A 26,577-nucleotide genomic window follows, 5' to 3' on the forward strand; every position below is an offset into this window, starting at 1 on the left:
ACAAACTCTTATTTGTCCATGTTTGCCACTCGAGAACTGAACGGAGTTGCAAAGTTGACCAAATAAAACTTGTTTTGGCATACTTCTGCAATATATATTTCCTCATATCTTCAAGTATTGGCTATTACAAAATTAGACAAATATTTGCACATCAATGTTTGTGCAAATATATTTGGTCAGTACACATATGACAAATGAATTTGTCAAAATTTGGCAAATATTTGCACATTTGGCAAAGTGTGTACTGATAGCTTAAGTCGTCAGTACTTGTTTCCCAGTTTGTTAATGGTCCTAATTCTGGTGTAGTGATAGTTAGATCTATGGCGGATGGGTTATAGTTTAAGTCTTCCCACCTTGTCGCTATTCCGGTGTTTAATAGTATTATGTCATGGTTTTCTATGAGTTCAGTAATTAGTTCTCCTCTTCTGTCTATTTTGTTAGATACATTATCCCAAGTTGGATGATGTGCATTTAAATCTCCTCCCAGGAATACTGGGGTTGTGCTGTTGTTTATGAAGTAAAAAAGTTTTTCTAATGGTCCTTTAACTTCGTTAAATGGCGTATCTGGTGGAATGTATATTGAAATGAATATTATTGGATGTTTGGTGTTTTTAATTATTATTGCTGTTAGTTCTAAGTCTATGTTAGGAAACGTTAGTTCTTCATAAACCAGTGTAGGGTGGACTAGGATTCCAGTTCCCCCATAACCGTCTAGTCTACAGTTTTTTATGAAATTGTAGTTGAGAAATTTGTATATCTCGTCTGGCTTAAGCCAAGTTTCTTGAAGAAGAAAGATGTGAATGTTTTTTTGTTTTTAGGTATGTTTTGATTGTTTCTCTTTTATGTAATGGTCTGATACTATGGATGTTTAGTTGGGATATGATGAGATCACCTAAAAAGCAATTGGGTCCTAAAATTTGTAATGAAATCTTGTTTTTATTTAATAACACGAAAAAGCACGTTACTGTAATTACTTTAGCAATTTTTCCCGCTCAAATAATGGCTATATCATGTTTAAACTTTAATTTAAAAATTTGGTCCATAAATGAACCTTGACACTTTTGATCATGTTTGACGTTCGCTTAGTCGACAAAAACACCACAGGGGTTTTAGTTCGACCACTGGGGTTGTTCCTATCTGACATTTCGTAAGGGACACGGAAAACAAAATACACCCAAAATTTGAGTTTAAGCCAAAGGATGTGACAAAATCTAATAAAAATGTTTTTGGGCTTAAACCAACGGAAAACATTAGAAAATTGAGTAAACATGTGTTTTTGGCCTAAACTTAAGCGTTTGGCACTAAAATTGGGACAGGGCTTTAGGACCCAATTACCCATAATCGTGTCTTAACTAAGGATTATTACTTTTTATTGTGTGAATTAGTTAGTTGAATGAAATTCTGTATCATTGACGCTATCTCGATTAGTAGTACGTCTGATTCAATTTTGTTATCGTTATTCTTGTCTGTGATTTTTTCGAAGATGTGTTGTAGTTGTTTCGTTAGATTTTCTTGTTCTGTTTTTAGTTTTTCTGTGTCTGTGACTTTATGTGGATTGTTTTCTATCACATGGACTTGTTCAGGATACGTTTCTGGTGTTGGGAAGGAGTTTTTTTTGTATTTCTTGCCTGGTCTTTGAGGGTTTGGGTCTAGGGTCGTTTGTCATGTTGTTAATGATTTTCCTGTAGTCCACTTTCGTCGTATTTGTTTGATTAATTCGTCTAAATTGTGCGTTAGTCCTACTGGGTTGTTCCAACTGTGGGAATTCAACGGTAGACTCGAGTAAAACAAATCTGTTAGATGTTTTGATGTTCGTTTTTGGATAGAGTTGTTCAGCTTCGGGGAAAGTCATTTTGTTAACGGTCATGGCTACATTAATGTGTTCCATTCTGATTCGTTCTGGGCAGTCTTTGTTTGTGGGGAAGTGATCTCCTCCACAATTTCTACATTTTGGTGTTAGGTGTTCTTCGTCGTGTGTATGGTTCTCTGTTACATATTCTCCGCATTTAATACATGTTTTTTTTACTTTTACAGGCTATTTCTTTGTGACCGAGTCTCCAACATTTGGTACAAATTTTCACTGGGTAGATGTAGATTTCTGGCTTTTCGAGTACACCGTAGATGCATACTGTTTCGGGAAGTTCTGGTCCCTCAAAAGTGATTTTTATCGATCTTGTGTCTACTAGTTTGGAATTCGGATCTTTTGGTTCACTACGTTTTTTAATTCGTTCGATTCGCGTGATTTTTTTGGCTGAAATTGTGTTGTCTTTTTCCGTTAGCGATATTGGTACGTTTTTTATTATTCCGGTAGTTTCGAGCAACATTCGCGGAATGAAAGCTTTGTAGTTATTGTTTTTTAGCGTTTGTGTTGAGTTTAGTATTTTTTCGGCATCTATTGGGTTTTTGTAGATTAGCTTGTAACGATATTGACCTGCGCGTTTTAGTTCTGTGAACTGATTAAGCCCTATGTCGTAGAGATATTTCCCTGCTTCCATGGGTTCGAGCAACTTTTCACCTTCTTTGATTGAAATCAGTTCAATAAAGAGGACATTGTGTTGATTGTTTTGGATCCACATGATTTGGTCTTTTTTGTTTGTTTGTTTTGAGCTGTTTGTGAATGGTACTTTTTCGGTTGTTGAGTTTTTGTTGGTATTTGGTTGTTGGTCATGATTAGTGTTTTTGGTTACTTGTTTTTGTGGTTGTGATCGTGTGTTGTGCTGTGATTGTGATTGTGACTGTGATGTTTTTAGTAGTTTGTTCTGTTTGTCTTGATGGGTGGTATTTTCCCTACGTTTTCGCTGTTGTGTTTCGTTTTGTGTTTGTAGTTCTTGTTCTGAGAATCCCTCAAAGGAATCTTCATCGTCCGTGCGGGGTAAAGAAGTCTCCATCCATTCCTTACCTTTGTCGGGTGGCAATTTGGGGTCGTCTGTCTGTGTCGCCGCCATGTTTGGTGTCAGCCAAGCATGGGCTTGGCGTCTTTTTTCTCTGTACTTAACCTAACTTATACCAAAGCCTGATGATTTTTTCTCTTTTTTTTCTATTTACAACTACAGTGGGATTCCGTTTTTGGCAACAAAGTAGAAATTTTCAGTTGCCAAAAACGGAACCATGCCAAAATCGGAACCCATTTTTTGAATATTATTTTTCAACTATTATTTTTGAAAACATCATTAGAATGTTATTGGATCATCCTTATGGAATCATAAGGCATCGGGACTTCGGAACGGTTCTGCTCGAAGCAGATTTCCGGAGGGGTGGACTATGCTATGATTCTATAACCCCGTAATGTTGATTATGGCAAACCTTCTACATAGTTTTTATCGCTTCAATGATTTTTAAAAGCTTTATCTACGCTATTTGTATATGTGGGTCATGTAAAATCAATAATCGCATGAGTGACATTTGTTCAAAGATTGGACTTTTCCTTGAAACTTTGAGAGAATACAAAACATGAAAAAATGTATTACCGTATTCTTTCAAAGTCGTACTTACAAAACAAAGGCGATGAGTATTACAAAACTGCATGAGTTTTTTTTATACAATTTAATGAAAATTAAAAATCAGTTCAACTTTTGGGCTCTAGCGTAAAATTTGACACACTTTGGTGAGTTTAGAATAAATTTATTTTCTGTTAAAGCAAATCATCTCATAAGGAATGGTTTACAGCAGTCAAAAGCACAAACATAAACAAGCACATTACAGGATACTGCTTTGAAATCTCAAGAGCCTGATAAGCGTTTTTGGGTGTTTGTAAGGAATCTACGCTAGGACTCTGAAGCATATTGGTAAGAATCCGCAGAATCACGCTTAAAATTCTCAAGATCTCGCATAGGGTTTCGCCTCGATATTGCTGAAAATTCTCAGGTCTCCGATGAGAATTTTCAAAAATTCATTAGGCTACCATTATCACTAACCGAATGCCACAGGAAACCACCTTCTCAAAATCTACAACATTTCGCTAGAACTACAAAAAATACCCCTAGAAAACCATTATCTCGCTAGGATTTCACAGTACGCCCTAGAAATCTTAAGAGTTTGTTGGGCATCAGATATTGGACATAATCTTCAATAACCAATTATACATTCTCAGGATTCCGCAAAAACCCTCAGTGTCCATTAGGAACATGCAGACATCTTCAAAAATACGTTCAAATTTCTGAGAAGTTCCCTAAAACCAAGAATCCCCTAAGGTTTCTCCAGGGTAAGTTAGGAAACTCATAGACTCAGTTTGTAAGGATCCTAATGATTATTTTATGAGGCCCATATTCTCGATAAAAAATATTTTATAGAATGTAGGATCGTCTCCTCACAAATCTAACGTCTTACTTAGTCTGTTACAAATATGAAATGTAGCTCTAAATAGTTGCCGCAGAAAGATCAATATACACACTAATACTACAGACAAAACATTTAAACACTCTCAATCGTATTTATCGCACGTTTCACTGATGTTATTGACAATAAAATGTTGTGCGCACATTCGTCATGGTGGCGGTATTAAACGGCACTTCGAAATAATATAAAAAAATGAAATACAAAATAATGAGATGAAATTTATGATTAAAACTCTGTGAAGTCATAGACTTCATGTTGCTCTTGTGTCAGTGCTTGTGCTTTGTTTAAGTGTTCCAAATCTGAAGAAAAGTGGATTCATTAAGTGTATCACCTACTGGCAGGCTATTGTGGGCTGTTCATTCAGTAAGAATGCCTGAGAAAAGAGGTTTTTCTCTAGTTGAGATACTGATGGAGATTAATGGCCTCATGGAACATTGCGAATGCATGACCAATGACCATCCCGAAGTAAATAGGCGCGTACAAAATCCCTTAGTAGTTGGTGGGATTTGAGGGAATATCGGCGATAATAGAGCTCTGGAATGTAGTCGGTGTGCAGTTGACTTGCCATTTAAATAACTAAATCAGCAGACACAATAATATTCACAAATATTTACAATTTTCAATGAAATTAAAAAATGTTGCCAAAAACGGATCCCTTTTGTTGCCAAAATCGGGGGGTGCCAAAAATGGAGCATGCCAAAAACGGAGCATGCCAAAAACGGAATCCCACTGTATTGACTAACACTACGTAACACTATTTCACTTTAAATTTAAAATTCACGATAACTAATGCAAAATATTAATTAAACGAATTTAAAAATCAATGGATTTGATTTGGAAAAATTTTCTTCTCGCACGCGGTTTGAGGACTTCACTACACTTGACGCTTGGTTAGACGATTTGCTCTTGTGGTGTGCCTTCGGCGACGGCTTGGTGAGGAATGCTTGAGGTTTTTCAGTGAGGTAAATATCTTTATGATATTGACGATCTTGCACCTAATGCGACTCACAGACAAATAAAATTGTCACATCAAACAATGTTCACACTGCCCCTTTTTTGCATACAGGCATGGGATCGTTTTATGCAACAGTTTACCTATGGTTTTGTTTTGAAAAGTGTCGTTTTTGTTGTTGTTTAAGTACATTTGAGAAATCTTAAATCTATATAAATAAAAATGGAAAGGTGTTTGTATGTCACGAAATGGCGTGAGAACGGGTGAATGGAATTGCATAATTCTTTCACTGTTGTATTCGACAGGGGATGCGCCGTGTTCGTGCGGGGAAAAAGTTTAGGAAAGTTGTCGGGATAGTCAGAAAAACGGGAGAAAACTAATCTGTCATTTTATATGGAAGATTTCATGACATATTCCAACAGCCTACTTGATGGCAAGACGAAGTTTGCCGGGACCACTAGTTTGAAATAAAATTACTCAGTTGTCAGCCGCCGCTCGATCGGATCGGTCGTCTTTTTGCTGCATAGCAGCCAGTGATATCGTGCATTGTTAACCACGCTAACAATGGCCTCCACACGAAGAAACACACTGGTGATCGATTTCAGTGTTTTACCAGTTAAACCAAACGCTGGGGCCATCGAGAAGTTTCTGAAAAACAGTCTGGAGATTGAGATGGCATCCATCAAAAATCTTCAGCTACACACCATTAGGAATAGGGTCCTAAAATGTTTAATGAAATCTTGTTTTCATTTGATAATACGAAAGAGCATGTTACTGCAACTACTTAAGCAATTTTCCCGCTCAAATAAAGGCTGTGACAAAATCTAAAAAATATGTATAAAAAAGGTTTTTGTACTTAAACAAACGAAAAACATAAAAAAAAATGAGTGAACATGTGTTTTTGTCCTAAACTTAAGCGTTTAGTACTGAAATTGGGACAGGGCTTTAGGACCGTATTGACTTTGAAGTCTGACTACCGTCGCATTGAAGTCTCCATATAGTGGTTTTCACTCCCAATGGTATGGGTGCCCTAGTGTAGATGTAGTTGTGAACCTTAGAGGAAAACAATATGCACTCTGTCTCGAAAAACACCCATAACCCGGGTATAAATCTTTCAAATTGGGTTATATTTCCATATGCATTTTGATGAGTCTGGAAAGCGTGTGCAAGTTTCTTTGAGGAAAACAAAAACAAACTGTGTATGACGAGCGTATGCTAGTCTACGTGTGTTCAAATGTCACTAAGCTCTATAGTGGTTATCACGCTCAATGGTATGGGTGCCCTAGTGTAGATGTATTTGTGAACCTTAGAGGAAAACAATATGCACCCTGTCTCGAAAAACACCCAGAATCCGTTTATAATTTTTGCAAATTGGGTAATATTTCCATATGTATTTGGATGAGTCTGGAAAGCGTGTGCAAGTTTCTTTGAGGAAAACAAAAACAAACTGTGTATGACGAGCGTACACTAGTTTACGTGTGTTCAAATGTCACTAAGCTCAATAATACAGTAATACTAATACAGTGGGGATTCGCTCGTTGGGGGTCCGCTACATGGAATGACTCGATAGTTGGATGTTCGCTGGTTGGAAAAAATGGCAATTAATAAGCACTCGAATGTCAGGAGAAGATGACAAATTGACTTTGAAGTCTGACTACCGTCGCATTGAAGTCTCCATATATAGAACAAATGTGTATGTATATGTGCGTTTCGTGACGATTTGCGCTCCAGATGCGTTAGTCTGGAGCATTTTCACCAGCTGTCAGTCGTTCAAACTAATGGGTCATATTCGTTAGATGGAAGGCAGTCGTATTCCAACCAGCGAATCCCCGTTGTATTCACAAATTTCATAACGCCGGTAATGACCATATCTGACACCCGCTCACCCCTTCGTAACGCTTTATGTATGTAAATTCCGCGAATTTTGTATGAGCTGTAACATTTTCAGAACACCCAACCACCCTTTTCAGCGTTATGAAATTTGTGAACAGGCCCAAAGTCTAAAAATCTGCAAAACTCAATAAATCGTCCCTCGACACACAACATCAAGTGGAAAAAGCTTGCTGATTCATGGTGCATCCTGTTGGAATGGGGTACCTCATGCAGCTAACATGAAGCCTACATTGACGTCCTTCAAAACTGCTCTTAGAAGATTAGTCTAAAAACAAATTTGTTAATCGTTCCTAATTTTTCAATATCGTTGTTTTCAATGGGTTACATGCTTGGCCTGATTTATTGAGGATTTTGCCCTCTAATAGACTCACACCTAAATAATTTTGTCACACCAAAATATTCTCCCACCATGTTTGCCATATATTGGATGGCGTCGTAGCTAACAAAACCAACAAGTAACGCACATGTAACGTATTATGTTGGATTGTACATTGAATGCAAGGTGCGTACTTTTATGAAAGTGCCATAGAAACTGGCGTGTGAGTATTAATTTTTCCACGTTGAAAATGTGCACGGGAATCTATTCCTCAACTAAACGAACAATACTACTCACCACATAGTAGCGCACTTGCGCTACTGTCTATGCACGAAAAATCGCTTAAAGGTAACGCGAAAAATATTTGTGTGGCGAAATGCATCTAACGAATTATTTCTCAAAATGGGGAACTATTTCCGAAAAAATATTTGGTACCGGTAATGATAATGACTATCACGCCTACCAAATATTTTTTCGATTAATGCTTTCATTTAAGAGAAATTTGAAGTTAGATGCCTTTCCCCATACAAAACGAAACGAGAAAACTTCTGCTGATCAACTGTGGGCAAGAGCAATTCAGATAATCCATTGCTTTTGTCCTTTGTTAGTTTTCAATAGTACACTTTAGCCAGGTCCGTCGCACTCGGGCTCAGATTGAGTACCACTTCTAGTACTGCATTTGGTCCCTCGGTAGTGCAAAAGGTACCCAAGTTTGACAGATCGCAGTACACTTTTCACGGCATTCTAGATTACCTTATGAGCCATAAAATTTTGGGCAACTGCAAGGGACATGGAGGTCTTTAATTTGTCTTTGCTTTAGCTTTAATTGTAACTTGAAATTTGTATTACAGTGGGATTCCGTTTTTGGCATGCTCCGTTTTTGGCATGCTCCATTTTTGGCACCCCCGATTTTGGCAACAAAATGGTTCCGTTTTTGGCAACATTTTTGTATACCATTAAAATTTGTAAATTTTTGTACATATTATCGTGCCTGTTGCATTAGTCATTTACATAGCAGGTCAACTACATACCGACTATATTCCAGAGATCCAATTTCGTCAATATTCCCCCAAATCTCACCAACTACTACAGGCTCTCGTAGGCGCTTATTAATTCGGGATGGTTATTGGTCGTGCAATCGCAACGTTTCATAAGGCTATTAATCTCCACCAGTATCTCAACTAGAGACCAATCTCATTTCTTAGGCATTCATACTGAGTGACCAGCCCACTTGAGTCTTCCGCTGAAAAAATTTGTTTATACAGAATTCTATACAAGGTATTTAATCAAATATACGGGTCTCATAATATAATCAAAATGTTCCTTACGAGATGGGTCTATGATTTTCCTAATTGTACCCTAGAGAATTCTTAGGGGATTCTTGGATCTTAAGGGGCTTCTCAGAAATTTTAACGGATTCTTGAGGAGTCAGCAGATTCATAGTGGACACTGAGGATTTCTTGTGTGATCCTGTGTATATATAATTGGTTATTGGGTATTATGTCCAAAATCTGGTGATTCCTTAAAAAATCTTAAGATTTAGAGTAAATTTCTTGCGGGATAATGTGGGTTTTTAGTGGTATCTGGCCAAATCTTGGGGATTTTGAAAAGGTTTCCAGATGAATTTGAGGAGTGCAACTAGCCTAAGAATAATAAACTTTTGAAAATTTTCATCGGAGGCTTGAGAATTTTCAGCAATATCGCAGCGGATTGCTAAGACGTTAATTTTTGACAAAACCCTAAGCGAGATTCTGTGAATTCAAATCCTAGCGTTTTCCTGTAAATTCTTTACGAGCACCTGAAGATTTCTATCAGGCTTTTGAGGTTCCATAGCAAATAGTTGTAAAACATTTATAAAGTTCAATTAAAACTTATTTCAAGTTAAAATGATAAAAAGCTGGTTTGTGTACTTTACAAAATCATGGACCGCATTTATGAATCTTGCAATGTAGTTGTTTATGTTTCCCCTTTTGATTGCAGTCAATGGATCAGTAAAATAACTAAAACGGCCGCTATGGAAAGCAAAGATAGCGCCACCGTAGCCTTGTGTGTTTGACAGAACAGCAATGCTGTCACAATGTTAAATCCCATATACAGTGGCGCCTTTGTTTCGATGCGGTGAGTACTAGCAAAGACTACCTTCAATGATCCATTATAAGTTATGCAATACTTTACTGTATCAGAAACATAAACTAAAGGAGCAAATCTAAACACACCGAATTTTTTCAAATTTTTTGCTTAAGCCTAAAAGTTAAACTAATAATTGATGTTCATTCAATTAAAAAAAAAACTCATGTAGCTTTGTAAATACTTTTTTGTAAGAATACAGTAATACAGTGGGATTCCGTTTTTGGCAACAAAGTCAAAATTTTCTGTTGCCAAAAACGAAACCGTGCCAAAATCGGAACCCATATTTTAAGTTTTATTTTTGAACTATTGGTTTGAAAACATTATACTGCTTCGCGACTAAAAATGGGTCAACCAACGTGCGAAGTTTGATTTTTGACCAACTTCGCCGCGTCGCAACTCGATTCTCAATAGTGCGCATAATACACACGGTGAAGGGCATAGATGCGCACTATAGCGAAATGACTCGCGACGCGGCGAAGTTGGTCAAAAATCGAACTTCGCACGTTGGATCACCCGTTTTTAGTCGCGAAGCAGTATATTAGAATGTTATTACATCATCCTTTTGGAACAATATGGCATCGATACTTCGTAACCTTTCACATTGAAGCAGTTTTCCGTAGAATTGTACTATGCTATGAAACTATCCCCGTAATGGAGATTGTGGCAAACGTTCTACTACTTTTTATCGCTTCAACGTCTTCAATGATTTTCAGAAGCATTATGTACACTATTGTGTCATGTAAAATAAACATTCGCATAAGTGACTTTTATTCAATAACTGGACATTTTCTCAATAATATTATGTATCCGGTAGAAATCAAGAGCAACATTTATTTATAATTATTGTTTTCTCAGGCCCCGTGCGTCGCAGCTAATATGTGAATAGTGCGCTGTGTTCATAAAAATCGTAAGAATGCAGCGCCACACTAAAAAACTGATTTCAAAATCGCGCGAGTTGAGGCGCGTCGCGAGTCTCACTGGCGCGATCCGGTTCGGTGGCGGTGCGACAATAACATGAAAATCCATTCAGATGCTCAGAAACAATGAGCTACACACATGGTTAGAGCATCTTTAACGGGGGCGACTATTTGGGTGATTAAAATGATCACCCCCAGAGTTGTCATTTTAGTTTAGTCACTCATTCTCACACCGGTGGCTACCATATTTAGTAACTCGTTACCGTACCGGTCGTTGCTTTTTGGGTTAACATATGAGTTGTGAAAATAATGGTGATCAATTCAGGTTGGGAATTTTTGTAACTCTGCTGGAATATCTATTATATTCTGGTGCGGAATTATTAGAATTCCATCGGAAATATTTGAGATTGTTTATGAATCCAACTGGATGCTAATTTGATTGGAACCCTTGTCAATTCTACCGGAATCCTTGTAAATCCTACAAGAAATATTGCAAATTTGACCATCATTATTTTGAATCTGACTGGAATCCTTGGGATTCCGACTGGAATTCCAGTCAGAATCCCGAGGACTCTAATCTGAATCCCGAGGATTCCAGCCGGAATCCCTAAGATTCCAGTCGAAATCCCGAGGATTCCAGACGATATCCCAAGGATTCCAGCCGGAATCCCGAGGATTCCAGTCGGACTTCCAAGGATTCCAATCGGAATCCCAAGGATTCTAGTCGGAATTCGGAGGTTTCTAGTCGGAATTATAAGGATTTCAGTCGGAATTCAAAGGATTCCAGTCGGAATCCCAAGGATTCTAGTCGGAATCCCAAAAATTCCAGTCGGAATCCCAAGGATTCCAGTCGGTATTTTTATCAAAATCTCTTTCCATTCCAGTCAGAATCTCGAGGATTCCAGCCGAAATCCCGAGGATTCCAGTCGAAATCCCGAGGATTCCTGGCGGAATCCCGTGGACTCCAGTCGGAATTCTAAGGATTCCAGTCGGAATCCCAAAATCCCATAATACTCCGAAATCGATAAATTCTTACGAGGATTTTCGAATATTTCATAAACTTCTATCGGATTTCCAATAATTGCATCAGATTCCTAGTATTGATATCAAAATCTTGAAGGTTTACCCGAATTCCCAAAATTTTGAAATTTCTACTTCATGCGCATCATGCATCAGATTTCCAAAACTTTAACCAGAATTTCATATCCCACACCGTATGCTTGAATTCAAATCGAATAGCAGCGCAACTATCGCGCTGCTAAATTTGCTCACCCGATGCTTTCCGAAGGCAGCGCTGTCATTTTGCTACCCCGGTTAGCAGCGCCCGGTACGGATCAGCGTAATGATACTGCGCTATGTAATTTAGTTTAGTCGCGCACCGTTACGGCTGCTCTTACCAATTGCTTTTAGGGCGAGATCAGAAGTTATGCGAGAAATATATTTATTTTTTCATACAAACCAGCACCACATTATTTTCCAGTGTAGGTCGCCTTGACATCATTATCTGATTGGTTTCAGTTTAGCGTGCCGTCTGACCGCCGCCGAGTGCATCCAAAAATGCATTTCGATGCATTTTGTTGTGACAGCTTTCCCAACCGACGGAACGCGCGTTTGTCTCGCCGAGAAGTTTTGCTACTCGCAGCAAGTGCAGTGAAAAAAATAGTGACCATTCAAGGTGAATAATCGTGAAAACTAGTCTTCGAACTCGGCTTTACCTGTGAAATTACCTAATAGGCAGAGACAATTGATTAATGGGTGGTAGCCAGCGATAGGGACCCCATTAATATTCGGATATGCTTTCGCTGGAATTCGTCGCGACGACTGTCGTGCCGGTAATGGCGCTTCTGTTCGTTGGGGCCATCGGATTTGCGAATCTGTTTCACAACGTGCGGTAAGTGGATTAGAGGAACAATCGTGTGGATGTTTTATGCTTTGGCCAAAGAGCTTGAAATTGTGGCGCCAAAGGTTTTCTGGGAGGCTGTAACGGATTCAATTCCGAATCAACATAACCTCAGCCTCAGCTGAGGTAATGTTTGTCATGGGGAGCGTGGGATAAAATGCGTCAAGCAAGTCATTAGGTCATTTTTATTTTTTGCAGAAAGCGATTCCCGATACGCGTCAATTGCTGGTTTTGCAACACCAATACCAGAGTACCTTACGAGAGCAGCAATTCGTGGTACTGTCCAAGCTGTACCCAGTACAACGGATTCACTGAGGTGATTATCTCTTTGTTTCACAGTTGTTACCGAAATTTTGATTAATTTGAATCCACTATCGAAAAATAGGATGGCGACTATAACAGGGAAATCCCGGCCCAGTACCAGAGCAGGTTGAATCCCCAGGCCAACATCACCGACGACGACAAGATCAGCTACTCGGCGCCGCACAATGGCCTGTGCTTCGGCTGCAACCGCAATCAGGAACTGAAAATCCACCAGCTAGCTTCGTTCGTTCCGGATGTGGAGGACAATTACGACGAGGAGGTCGAGGAGTACAAACGCCAACTGGAACAGGTCTACAAACTGTGCTCTCGCTGCGAAAGAGTCGTCAAGCGTACCTTGAATGACGTAAAGCGAAACATCCTCGGTTCCAAGCTTGCCCAAATCGGAACCAAAGGCCTGAAAGTGTTCGACATGCACATGAAGGAAAGTGACAAGCAAAACTCGATTAGGCGGATGAAAAACGTGGCCAATGTGTGCCTGGGAGCGATTACAATGCTGCTACTGATGAGGGTTTTTCAAATTGGATCCCAGCTCGACCTGAGTAGAAAGCGACTGGAATCGGTATTCGGTCCGGAAGTGATGCAGGCAATACTGATCGTGGTTTCGTATTTAGTGGCATTCAAGGATACTCTGCTTGCCCAGTGGAATGGAATCATGGAGCAGCCCACCATCGTAGATAGCGTCAATCAACTGAAGTGTGCCAAAAATGTCCTATCGCTGTATTGGAGTGATAAAATGGATTTCCCGGAAAGGTTTTCCGATGTGTTCCGCGAAAGTCCGGAGGTTGTAGCAGTCCCGCGGCATGTCTTATCAAATATGGCCCTGATTGGTCTTTCAACGATGCTGCTGACTATGAGGTTACACGTTGGAAACCTGAAGCCGGCGGTTGTAATCGTGTGCAGTTTGATTGAAATTGCGCTCAAGTCTGACTATACGCGCCAAATTTGCAACTTGCAAACTTGGCCTGATTGGATATGGGTAAGTTATAATCCTTCGTTTCAATTGGTCATGTTTAGACAATTGGTCGGTGTTCAGACAGACTGGACTAGATGATATTTTGGCCTTGTAAAGATAAGTTTACCTACTCATCAAATATGATTCTTCCGATGCTATTTTAATATAGATGTTACATCAAATAAGGTACCGCGGGGCAAGTGGGTAAATGGGGTAAGTGAAAACAATTGATATATTTTACTGAATATGTGAATTAACCCTTCAGTCGTCGCGTGGTTGGCCACCGTCAGAACCACCGCGCTGATGCTGTGCACGATAAGCGAAGTTTTTTCATCACTGTTGTACAAAATACAACAGCGCGACGACTGAAGTGTTAACGTTTTAAACTCATGCGTAAACCTTTGAGGTCATTGAGAACATTACGATAGGTAAGAGATTTCTGAGATTTTTCAGCCATTATTGCATAATAGAGTGAAAAATTGTTAACCTGTCAACTGTTACTCCGTAACAAGTTGGCGGCGTACAATCTTATTTTAATGTTTTCAGTGGTAAAAAGTTGCGGAAAATAATTTCCTGTACCACTTCTTAGTTGTCCTCTGTGATAGACCTGTGCGCCGCCGCGCCACGCCGCCGCGCCACGCCGCCGCCGCCGATCAATTTTACGTCACGCCGACGCCGAATGAGGCATCGGCGGCGCGCCATACGCCGATCAGCACTTCGCCGCCGATTTTGTATTTTCACGCCGATAAATAATTAGGCTCGCAAAATTTGATAATTTTATTTTAAAAAAATGCTTTACAAAATAATTCAATAATGCTTAATGCTCCCATAGGGATTCTTACAGAAATTCATCAAGGAAATAATCAAAGAATTCCTCCATGTATTTCTTTGGGAACTTCAGGAATTTATCTATCAACTTCATCTTGAAACTTTCCAGAGATTTTTCAGGGATTTATCCCAGAATAGATACACTGATTTCTCCTTGAACTTCTTCATAGATTTCTGTACGAATTCCTTCATATATTACTTTAGAATGCTTACAAGACTAGCATTTACTCTAAGAGTGCTTACACAGATTCCATCGGTAAGCTTTCAACGAATCTCAAAAAAATCTTCGATAAAAATCAATTGATTTTTTTCCAGTAGTTCCTCCAAGACACTACTCAGGGATCTTTATAGGAGGATTATCAAATATTTCTCTAATAATTGAAGCAAATATATGCCCAGGAATAATTGCCAAAGAAGTTTTTTTAAGTTTTCTCAATTATGCTTGTTTTAGGAAACCCTCCAGTGATTTCTTCCTAAATAATTTGACAGATATTTCTAAGGTTCCACTGGCGTTTCTTATAGAACTGATTTGAGATGTTATTTTAATTCCTTCTCGGAAATTTTATTTTTCTTTTCGGGAAACTGAAGCAATTCTTCTAAATATGCTCTCATAAAAAACTTCAAAGATTTACCCTTCAATCTTTTTTGAAAACAATCGTGTCTTAACAAATAATGCAGGGATTTCTAAAAAAAAACAGACTCATATTCCGAACACTCGCTTTTTGTATGGCGATTCGGTTGAAATGCTTCGCTGAAATATGTCATCGAATTACCAGAAAATGGCAGTCAATTGCAGTTTAATTTAAACACATTCCAATCTATTTAAGACCTTGGGAGTAGTGATGATTCTCTAGTTAGAGGTCAGCAAAACCAGCTCAGATAAATTTATTTGCGGAATTTTTCATTTGAATACGATTTATTCGCGCTGTTCGAAATTTGAATCAAGGTGTTCGGAATATGAGACAAAATGAACACAGTGTTCGGCATTTGAATCAAAATGTTGTTCCATACTTTTACATAAAAACAATACTAAACAAGCTTAAATGAACATTTTTTTCGGCACACCCAACAACTAACAGTCAGACTTTACAAAGAAACTGAAATTAACACAAATATCATCTAATTTATGCTCATGCGATGCATTTGAAGTCACTGTTTGCTTTAAGTGTTCGGAATATGAGTCAAAACGGTACACTAATTTCTCCAATTATTTGTTTAAGAAACACTTCAGAAATTCCGTTAGTGATTACTTCGAACGTTGTTATAAGGATTTATCGAGAAATTAATGCAAAGATGCCTTCAAGATTTCTGCCAGCAGTCTGGAATTCTCAAAGGATTACATGGATATAGGATACCTACATTTTTCTCAATCGCATTTGTGAGTAGGTAATCCGTTAAGAATTACTATTGAAATTTGAAATCCAATCTCCCAGAGTTTCTCCAGTAATTTCCACATGGATTTTCTCCATCGACTTCTCCCGGAATACCACCGAAGATAATTCTTCGATTCTATCCGTCAAATTTTGACAACAATTCTTTCAAAATATTTCGTAACGAATTTTGAAGAAACAATTGGTTTTTGTATGGTGGCTATGTAAATTTCTATAAGCGCAACTGTATTTCCAATGTAAATTATTAATGAATTGCGCTTGTTTTCCATCAGAAAAAATGTAACAACAGTGTTTTCACAAGCTAAAAACTTTTTAAACCCAAAAATATAACGTTATGCACATTTTTATCGTTCTTTTCGAGCGGTTGAATGATAGATTTCTAAACTTGTTATTAACTTGGTTTACTTTTATTGAACTAGAAATTCTGTTAAAAGAGAAAATAATAACAATTTTCTTATGAAAAAAAATGATTACCAAGTCAATAACTGGTTCAGTTTTTCATTGTCGCAAGAGTTTCGGTTGTTTTCCATAGTAAGTATACTGTAATTAATACAGTATTATTTGCTTAATTTCAATCGGCGAAAATATATTGTGTTTGATGGAAAAAAATGATGTGCTAATTGGAGATCCACGCACTACAAATATTCCTTTTAGAGCTCCTGCAGAATTGTTTCCAGGATTCATGCAGCTAATTTACAAATTTCTTCGCCTTCCACGTGCATAAGCAAAATATCGCTCATAATACCGCATGTAAATCTGTTCGAAAATGATCCTAATGCACTAGTTTATGAATTACTCAACATTGATACTTCAAAAAAGTGGAAACTATGTTCCTTCTCCAAGTGTTCTTTTTTTCAACGGGATTTTTTTTAGAACTGAACCAGAGATTCGTTTAAGAGCTGCCTCAATAACTACTCAAAACATTTTCTATGGATACTTCAATATACTTTTTTAGGCAATACTCCTGAAGATCTTTCAGCAAACTCTCAATGCGTTTCTTCAGAGATACGTCCAAAAACTATTCTAGGGATCCTGCAACGATTACTTCTAAAATACTAACTTAGGATTTGACCTAGAACTCCTTCAGTAATACTTATAATGTGGCGCACCAGATTTTTTCTTGTATTTCAGAAGGCGTTCCTTCAAAGTTTTCTGCAGAACACCTTCCAAGCAAGTCTTTACTAGCACATATATTCCTGTTGGAATTGCAATAAGGCCCTTGATTTTTTTTTCAGGATTACTTTGAGAATTCTTCAAACACTCATGCAAGAGTTCTTCGAATAGTTTTCCCAAAAGTCCAGCGAAAAATTTCCAAAGATTCCCCGAGAAATCACACACATTTTTCTGTGGTAATTTCACCAAACATTCTTGTGAGTTCCTTTCTGGTTCGTCGAGTATTTTTCCTGATTCAAAATTATTTTCTCAAGGATTCGTCCAGGAACTATTTTTAAATTTTGTCCAAACATTGATAATAATGATTTTTTTTTTCAAATATATTAGATTAGTATCCTACCAGGGGATGTTTCAGGTATTTTCCACCAAAAATATTTCCATAAGTTTTCTTGAAAGGATTTCACCATAAATTTCTCCAAGTTTTTTTTCTTCAGGGTTTGTTGAAAATATTTTTTTCAGAGATTTTTAAAGATTATTCCAGATAAGCGCATATGGGACAATAATTCCAATCGCTATAATTTAAATTATTGTGATAATACATTAACTTTTTCATCGTTTTAATTGTAATTTATATTTATGCACACAAAATTATCTAGCATTCAACGCGAAAATATTTAGCATGATCTTGGGGTTTGGGTTGTGGGTTCGAGTCTAGAGGGTTTTTTGACGTAATTTTCTTGACATTTTAGGACATAGAGCCTTTCTTAGCCTAATGGTAATATCCCCGCCCGGCTAGTTCAGGATTTTTTCGTATATAAGGAAATAGCCATACTTTTCTTGGGCATAAAGTATCGTTGAACCAGCCACACGAAACACTAATACCAAAAAGGGCAACTTTCGCAAGGAAAACTTTTACTTACCAACTGTGAAAGTGCTTGTAGAAAACTAAGCTAAGAAGTAGGCTCCGTAACTCCGGAAAAAATATGACAAACTCAAACATTTTTATGTCCAATTTTCTCCACGCCGATGCACGCCGCCGCCGCCGAAACTTGTTAATGGCGTGACGCCGATGACGTCGCCGCCGCCGGTATAAAAATGCTCTTACGCCGCCGCCGATTAAAAATATTTCGGCGCGCAGGTCTACTCTGTGACAGTTTCAAACTGCAATAAAAAAAAATTTAGAATTAATTCGACGTAGACCTAAAAATAACTAAATTTAAACACCGTCAGTTTTCTTATCAGGTGGGGCAAGTGAAAAGTTTATCATTAGAGATTGAATTTGTGTTTAGTAGCGAACGTGCTGATAATTCAAGAAACACTATACTCAAGCGTTAAAAGCTATTAGAAATCATGGAAATTCTCTAAAAGATGTTGCCAAACATTACAATATCAATATGTCTACTTCGGGCAGCCAATTAAAAGGAAGACGTTGACTGAAAAGTTGCAATATTGGAGAACACACGGAAATCTCGTGGAATGTCTATGTAAAGCTAGTTCTAAACATAAAAATGGGGTATAGGTCTATCCACATAAAAAAGACCCTAAATACGTTATTGAAGGATTCCGTTTGATTTCTCCCGAAGAGTTATCCGACGTCATATCCGACTTTCTCAAAAACAAATAACGAGCGGTAGAAATTCTACAGAGCAGAAATGCAATTGCTGTCCTATAATGTAAGAACTAACATTGGAAATGTTGCAGTTATAATATTGTCGAATCATTTCAACTAACATAACTAAACAGAAGAAAATTGAATTGAAAAGAATAACATTTTCTTTGTTTACATGTTACTTATGTTATTGTTCATTGGGAAACCTTAACAAGTGTTAAAGCTAATAGAAATCGTGAATATAACTGTTTGTTTTTGAATTTATTGCTCAAAACGGTAAACTTTTCACTTGCCCCACTTTTGTAAGGAGACATTTTTCAAAAACTTTTTCTGTATTTTTTTCTTCAATTTTTCATAAAAATCAATTTCAGCATGCTGCTTATATATGGTGGGAGTCAAGCTAAAAAATATACACAACCTCATTTGTTTCAATTTAAAGTCTCTAGAATTGGAAGAATCTCAACTATGCGAATTCCATTACCCACTTGCCCCACGGTACCTTAGACAAGATCCGCGAATCAAGGTTACCACGGAGCGAGTTGGTAAATGGGGTTAGTAAGCTAGTAGCAGGTCTCTTTTTAGAGACTCGGTCTCTATTTTAAAGCAAGTCTCAAAAAAGTTTCGTCTTTCTAGTGAAAGGTCTCTTAAGTCTCTGTTTTAAGAAAAATGGTCTTCAAAATCACTATTGTTCATCTCCATGCTGTGAATCGTGATTCTAAATATCCAACCAGGAATTTCCACAGGGATTACTCTTTTTTTACAAAATGCTATTCCTGTATTTCCTTTTGATTTTCCATCGATTTTTCAAAAGAAAAGGTTTCTCTCCACTTCTTTTTTTATCGTGAAATTTATTGTGTTGTGTATGGAATTTAACATGGTCAGTGTCTGCAAGTGGCACACAAGAGCGACAAGACCATACGTGACCTACTGTGTAACCTTAAGGACAAGGTTCCACCGGACGAGGAATCTGGAATATACCGGATTCTTTGTACGGATTGCCCCACTGTCTAAATAGTCCAAACTCGCCGAAATTCTCCCGACTATTCTTACACAATTTTCTTCAATGATTTTGATCAATGTTTTTTAAAGAATGCTTCCAGAAAATCCTGCAGAATTTTTGACACCTTTAAGACTTCCTCATAAGTTAACAATTAGTCATAACAATTCCTTGCTATTGCGTTGAATCTACGCCGAATGAAGAAGCCTTCTCCATTGGACCCGGTCCTGGGCCAATCGCTTCCAGTCGCCCTGAACGTTAAGCGACCTTAAATCCTCCTCAACTGCAAAAAGCCATCTGGTGCGCGGCCTTCCACGGAGGCGACGGCCTCTTCCTGGTTCCCAGCCCACCGCAGCCTGCCGTGTTTTATACGCTTAACAATATCCATTTCATTATAGACTTGGTATAACTCGTGATTCATGCGACGCCGCCATTGTCCAATTTACCGCCGAGTATTGTTCGCAGCACTTTACGTTCAAAGACCCCAAAAGCTCTCCGGTCGACCTCTTTCAACGTCCAAGATTCGTGGCCGTACAGAGCTACCGGAAGAATTAGAGTCTTGTACAACGCGAGTTTGGTCTTCGTCTGTAAGCTGCGGGACTTTAGCTGGTTACGAAGTCCGTAAAAAGCCCGACTCGCAGCTGCAATACGCCTTTTAACCTCGCGGGTAACATCATTATCGCAAGTCACTAGAGTTACAAGGTACACAAATTCTTTAACTACTTCAAATATATATCCACAACCTATCACCACCTCACTACCAACATCACCTATGGGCCCACGATGTCTACCAGCGACCATGTACTTTGTCTTCGTGGTATTTATAATGAGCCCAATTCGCGTTGTCTTTTTTAAAAGGCACGTATGCCTCTTCCACGGCTCGGCGATCAATCCCGATTATGTCGATATCGTCCGCCATACCAAGGAGCTTATACGAACGTGTGATAATAGTGCCATTCCTATGCACGCAAGCTCTCCTTATTGCTTCTTCTAACGCTATGTTGAACAATAGGTTTGAAAGTGCATCGCCCTGCTTCAATCCGTCTAAGGTGACGAAGGATGTGGAAATCTCATCCGCAACACGTATACTTGATTTCGATCCTTCCAACGTTGCACGAATCAGTCTAATCAGCTTCGTCGGAAAGCCATGTTCCATCATTATTTCCCACAACTCGTTTCTTTTAACTGAATCGTACGCCGCCTTGAAATCAATGAACAGATGATGAGTCTGCAAGTTGTACTCCCGGAATTTATCGAGGATCTGTCGCAGGGTAAACATTTGATCCGACGTCGATCGGCCCTCACGAAAACCAGCTTGGTATTCGCCGACGAAGGACTCTTCAAGCGGTCTCAATCTATTGAACAGAATACGTGACATTATTTTGTACGCCGAATTGAGGAGTGTTATTCCTCGGTAATTGGCGCACTCCAATCTATGCCCTTTTTTGAAGAGAGGGCAAATGAGGCCATCCATCCAGCTAGCAGACAGTTCTTCTTCCTCCCATATCCTTAGTAGTATATGGTGAATTATTATATGCAGCTGCTCACTACCGTGCTTGAGAAGTTCGGCCGGGAGCTCATCCTTCCCAGCAGCCTTGTTGTTCTTCAGCTCTTTAATCGCCTTCTTAACCTCATTTAGAGATGGAGGCTCCACAGCTTGACCGTCGTTGTCGATGTTCATTCTGTTCTCCGATGCTCTATCGTTCCCTCCACTCAGTAACGTTTCGAAATGCTCTTTCCACCTGGCAGTCACCATCGTTTTATCTGTCAGCAAATTACCTTCACGGTCGTTGCACATGACGGGAGACGGCACTGACTTTCTCCGCACGCCATTGACAGTTTCATAGAATCCATATAGTTTTGCGCCTCGGCTATCACGTTCTCATCAAACTCTTTTTTCTTCCTGCGATGGATTCGCTTTTCGGCTGATCTTGCTTCCCTGTACCGCTCTCTGTTCAGCCTGGTACCAGACACTAACATCCGACGTCTGGCCACGTTCTTCTCATCCGTCACCCTCTGACACTCCTCGTCGAACCATCCGCTTCTGGGGCGTCTTCGAGCAGTACCTATCACTTCTCGCGCTGTTTCACTCACCACTCCATGGATTGCATCCCATAGATTGTTGAGGTTATCGCTCACATTGACCTCACTTATCCGCTCATCCAGCTTTTGGTAGTATTCAGCTGTAACACCGTCTGCTGAGAAGCGCTGGATATTGAATCGCATTGTTCGCTGTGGTCTTGAATTCGCTACAGTTGATAACCGCGCTCGAATTTTACTGACAACGAGGTAGTGATCCGAGTCAATGTTAGGACCCCTGAAACTCCTAACATCGATGACATCTGAGAAATGTCGGCCATCCACCAACATATGGTATATCTGGTTGCAAATATCACCATTTGGATGCCTCCAGGTGTGCTTCCGAATATCCTTGCGTGCAAAGCAGGTGCTGCATATGGCCATCCCCCTGGCAGCAGCGAAAGTCACTAGTCGTAGGCCGTTGTCATTGGTAACGGAGTGAAGACTCTCCTTACCGATGATCGGACGGAAAAAGTCCTCTCTTCCGACCTGCGCATTCGCATCTCCGATAACGATTTTCACGTCGTGTTTTGGGCACTCTCCATAGGCCTTATCAAGGCCTTCATAGAACGCGTCCTTCACGTCATCAGGTTTGTCGTTCGTCGGTGCATAGATGTTGATCAGGCTGTAGTTGAAGAATTTGCCCCGTATCCTCAGTACACAGATTCGTTCGCTAATCGGTTTCCACTTCATAACGCGTTTCATCTGCTTCCCGATCACTATGAAACCGACTCCATGTTCTGCCTTATCGCCGCCGCTGTGGTAGATGTTATATTTGAACGTAGTGTTGGCGATGGGATCAACCGCCCGGAATTCACGTTCTCCAGATCTAGGCCACCGCACTTCTTGAATGGCGGCCACGCCCACTCCAACCTTCTGCAGTTCACGAGCCAAAAGGCTCGCTCGTCCGGGTTCATTTAACGTCCTGACATTCCAGGTACCAAGTTTCCATTCATAGTCCTTATTTCGTTGCCAGGTCGGTTGCCGAAAATATCGTTCGTTATTTCTTCTTTCTCCATTTTTCGTGGTAGGTGAGAAATTCGGTATGCTACCTTACCGGGATTGCGCTACCTACATCACGTTGATGGGGCTGCCACCTTAGGTTAGTTGACGTGATACAACATTTCATACTCAGCCGCTGGATACCAGAACAGACGCTGTTTGAGCCGCACCTCCTGGTGAACAGACGCTCGGGACGCACCCCCTCACTCTAGCTGATGTCAGAAGGACAACAGTGCCCAGGTTGCACTACCAGTTAAGTACCTAACCCTTAGCTGGCGGTCTTTGTCATCGTTAGACCCGAGGAAGCGTGAGGTAGGGACTTGCGAGGACCAGAGCTATGTTGGACGCTCCTTCCTGGTTGTCGACTCACCATTTTACAACCCATTACGATTACGACGGATTACGACAGATACGAAGTTTATTTTTAACTCTTGTTTAATAAAAGAGCAAAAGATTGTTTACATTTCAACTATAACCTACTCCACTCCGTAGCAAGTTGATGGCATGCAGTCTTATTTCAATATTTGTTGTGGGAAAAAATCGCGAAAAATAAGTTTCTTTACTTTTAAGGGAAACTGAAATAAATAAGTTGTAGAATTAGCTCAACGTGGGCCTCAATTTTACGCCAATTTTCTAACCACGTGAAGTTAGTGAAAATTTTCTTATTAGAGATTGAATGTGTGTGAATGAATGAATTGTCTTTATTATCGAGACTTTCAGCCCTTGGCTGGTTCGCCTTGAATGTGTGTATTTTAAGGGCTCATTCACAAATTTCATAACGCTGAAGGGGGTGGGTGGGTGTCCTCATGATGTTACGGCTCATACAAAATTTGTAAAATACACATACAAAAAGCGTTACGAAGGGGTGGGTGGGTGTCGAAAATGGCCATTTTAAGCGTTATGAAATTTGTGAATAAACCCTAAGAGCATACACAGCCATATGTTAGCAAGGTTCGCAATTTATCATTGAATAACAGAACGTGCTGAATATTCAAAAAACACTTTATTCATTGTGTTGAAGCTTAAGAGAAATCATGGAGCTTCACAAAATTATGCCATCAATTCTTTACGAAATCACTCCACAAATTCTCCCAGGAATTCGTCCAGAATTTGCTCCAGAAAATCTTTGTGCACTCCAGAAATTTTCACATACTGTTTCTTTTCGGGATGAACCACTGCGAACAGTTTTCTTTGATCTTTTGTGGTATGGACCGATGCACGAGTTCACTATTTGACGTTTGAGTGGTGCCGTGTTATTTACGATACCATGGCAACGAGTGAATTCGGCACCGCTCAAACGTCAAATTAGTGAACTCGTGCATTGGTCCATACCCTGTGTGGTGTCCTTTGTTTAGTGCATGTCGTTCTACTCCATTACTATGGACCAATGCACGAGTTCACTATTTGACGTTTTAGCGGTGCCGTATTATTTATGTGTCCATAGCAACCAGTGAATTCGGCACCGCTCAAACGTCAAATTAGTGAACTCGTGCATCGGTCCATTGAGAAATAATGAAGTAGTCGTTTTTTATACAAACGATACCGCTATTTATACCTTTTGGAGAAAACAGCTTGTCACTATTAAACTCTCAAAAGCGCGTCCCTTAATCAGGTTCGGTCACTAAGCTGATTGAATGATACTGATTATGACCATGCATCGGTACTCCAGCGTATCAAATTATTGCTTCTACTTATAAGGTTCAAAGTCGTTTTTTGAAACTGTGAACAGGTTTCATCGCATGAGACATTTAGATTCCTTGAAACAATAAGCTTATTTTAGAAGTTAGGAGGTCTGCTACTCCACTGATTCGGAATCGTTTCCCTCCTAGATATCGAAAGATAAACTCTTAAAACTCGAAAAAAAACTTGTCTCATGAGTTAACTTGAAAGTTGACCCAATCACCCAATAAGGAATCCCAATCACCCCCCCAAACATACCGTCTTCCGAAAACCAGTAAAAACACATGGTCCAGTCTGATTACACACCGACCAATAATTGGAAAACTATTGTAGGTACTACATTATTAAATTCTCGTTTCAGTTGCTGCCGGCGTCGATCTCATTGCTGGCGGCCCTCGGTTGCATCGGAAAGACGGCCCCCAAGGTGAAGCCCTCGGACGACGTCAACTCCAGTTTTCACAAGATCTACTCCCAGCAGGGAAACGATGCCGACTGCTCGGAAACCATCGATGACAGCAGTTCCATTCTTCAGGATGCTTCCATCTGCTCTCGAAAGGAGTACCAACAGGAGAAACCATCGGGAAACAACATGAGTGCCAAATCAATGGACACGACTAAATCCATTAGTCCCTCTGTTCTCAGTGCTTCCACTTTGCGGCCTTTCCTCGATACCTCGTTCAGCAGTCAGATCTACTCGCCCAGATCCCACTATGGTGGGTCAGCTTTGAACGTAAACCGGCTGAATTCCACCTTCCATGAACAGTCAATCCGCAGTGTCAGTCGCTCTAGCCTCTTGGGTCAAACTCCGTCCGTTTCGGTGGACAATTTCACCACTGCCATCGCTGGACCGAACGAATCCTCCCTGGGGTACGGTTTCAGCAAATACGGCTTCTCCACAAATTGCCTCAACAAATCGACTCTCGTGGAGGAAGACCGCTTCGGGGACGACATCGACCGGTTGAGTATCAGTGGCCGCATGTCGGTTTCCCGGAAAGATCTCACAATGGTAAACAATCCCTTTACCACGCATCACGTTGACCGCGATGACGGGTTTTCCCTGCGCCAACGGAAGGTAACGCTCTCTCCTCCCCAACTAGGTACCGTAGCGGAGTCCGGAAGTTCCTGGATCGCTGGTGGCTACTGGGGAAGCTCTCCGCAGAAACAAGGCGGCGAAAACCCACACGACGCGACACTTACCCATCCCTACATGTCGCGCACGTCGTCTCAGAGTTCCGGCTTTGAATCTCAACCAACACGGCGTCCAACGCCGGAAGAACCTCCCGGCGTTGAGCTCGACCGGGTATCACTTTTCTCCGAACCGGCCGGGATCTTTGCCTCGAATGCGAGTAGCGTATCGGCCGCCTTCCAACAGCCAACCCCTCGTCTGAATCAGTCCTTCCATCTACCGCTGCCACAATCCTCGCCGATTCCTTCCTCCCATGGGTCGTTTTTCAGCCGTCCGTCATATCACTCGACCAGCGGTCGAAGTCTCTTCGGTGAGAGTAACCTCTTCCAGCAGTCCCATCACTTAAATTCACCACAGGTTCCGTCCCTAATCTTTCCGCCGCATCACTCACACACGCCGGTTTTTGGTAGCGCTTCTCACAACCCCTCGTTCAATCATGGAGCCGCCCTGTCAATGGGGTCTTCTTCCTTCTCCTTGCCAGGACATGGGATGGGACCAAAGGCTGGCGTTCGGCGTAGTCTGCTGAATCTGAGCAAACTTGGAGGGGTAGCGGAGGAGCAGTGAACTCAAAAGGATAGATCAATTATTTCATTTGTTTTTGCCTAATTTTGTTTTTAACGTTAAGTTCGGATAAGGTCGCTCTTTTTATGAAAAGCTCTAAACAATGATGTTCTTTTTTCGTGTGATATTTAGACTGATAAACGATACAGCGTTACTCCGAATGATATTTACTGTGTTATAACTACTCTACTTATATCAATAGCCCGGAACTGCCATAACGCAACTAGTTACTAGTATATGAATTAATAGGTCGTAAACTATTAACTAATACTGCCTACTTTTCAGAATAAATAGGTAACGCAGCTGTAAAATTATATGATAATTATGAAGAATAAAGATAACTGTTAAAATAATACCTTTTTCAGGTTTTGTCTAATGTCCGAATGATCCTTCTTGTAGCAAAACCCAGTCA

General features: G+C 40.0%; 1 protein-coding gene across 2 annotated transcripts; it reads left to right on the plus strand.

Annotated features, from left to right (window-relative positions):
• The first annotated feature begins 12,114 nt into the window (after positions 1-12,114).
• On the plus strand, positions 12,115-26,518 carry LOC5566213. Of its 2 annotated transcripts, XM_021838782.1 has the most exons (5): positions 12,115-12,434; positions 12,642-12,759; positions 12,829-13,743; positions 24,780-25,424; positions 25,516-25,657. In XM_021838782.1, exons 1-5 carry the CDS (start codon positions 12,337-12,339, stop codon positions 25,522-25,524), a joined length of 1,785 nt encoding a protein of 594 aa, XP_021694474.1. In that variant the 5' UTR covers positions 12,115-12,336; the 3' UTR covers positions 25,525-25,657. The 2 variants fall into 2 exon arrangements, with proteins under 2 accessions (XP_021694474.1, XP_001650619.1); XM_001650569.2 differs by having other exon boundaries at positions 24,780-26,518.
• The last annotated feature ends 59 nt before the right edge of the window (positions 26,519-26,577 follow it).

Source organism: Aedes aegypti, chromosome 1, assembly GCF_002204515.2.
Source record: "Aedes aegypti strain LVP_AGWG chromosome 1, AaegL5.0 Primary Assembly, whole genome shotgun sequence".
In the NCBI taxonomy this organism is placed as follows: Eukaryota; Metazoa; Arthropoda; class Insecta; order Diptera; family Culicidae; genus Aedes; species Aedes aegypti.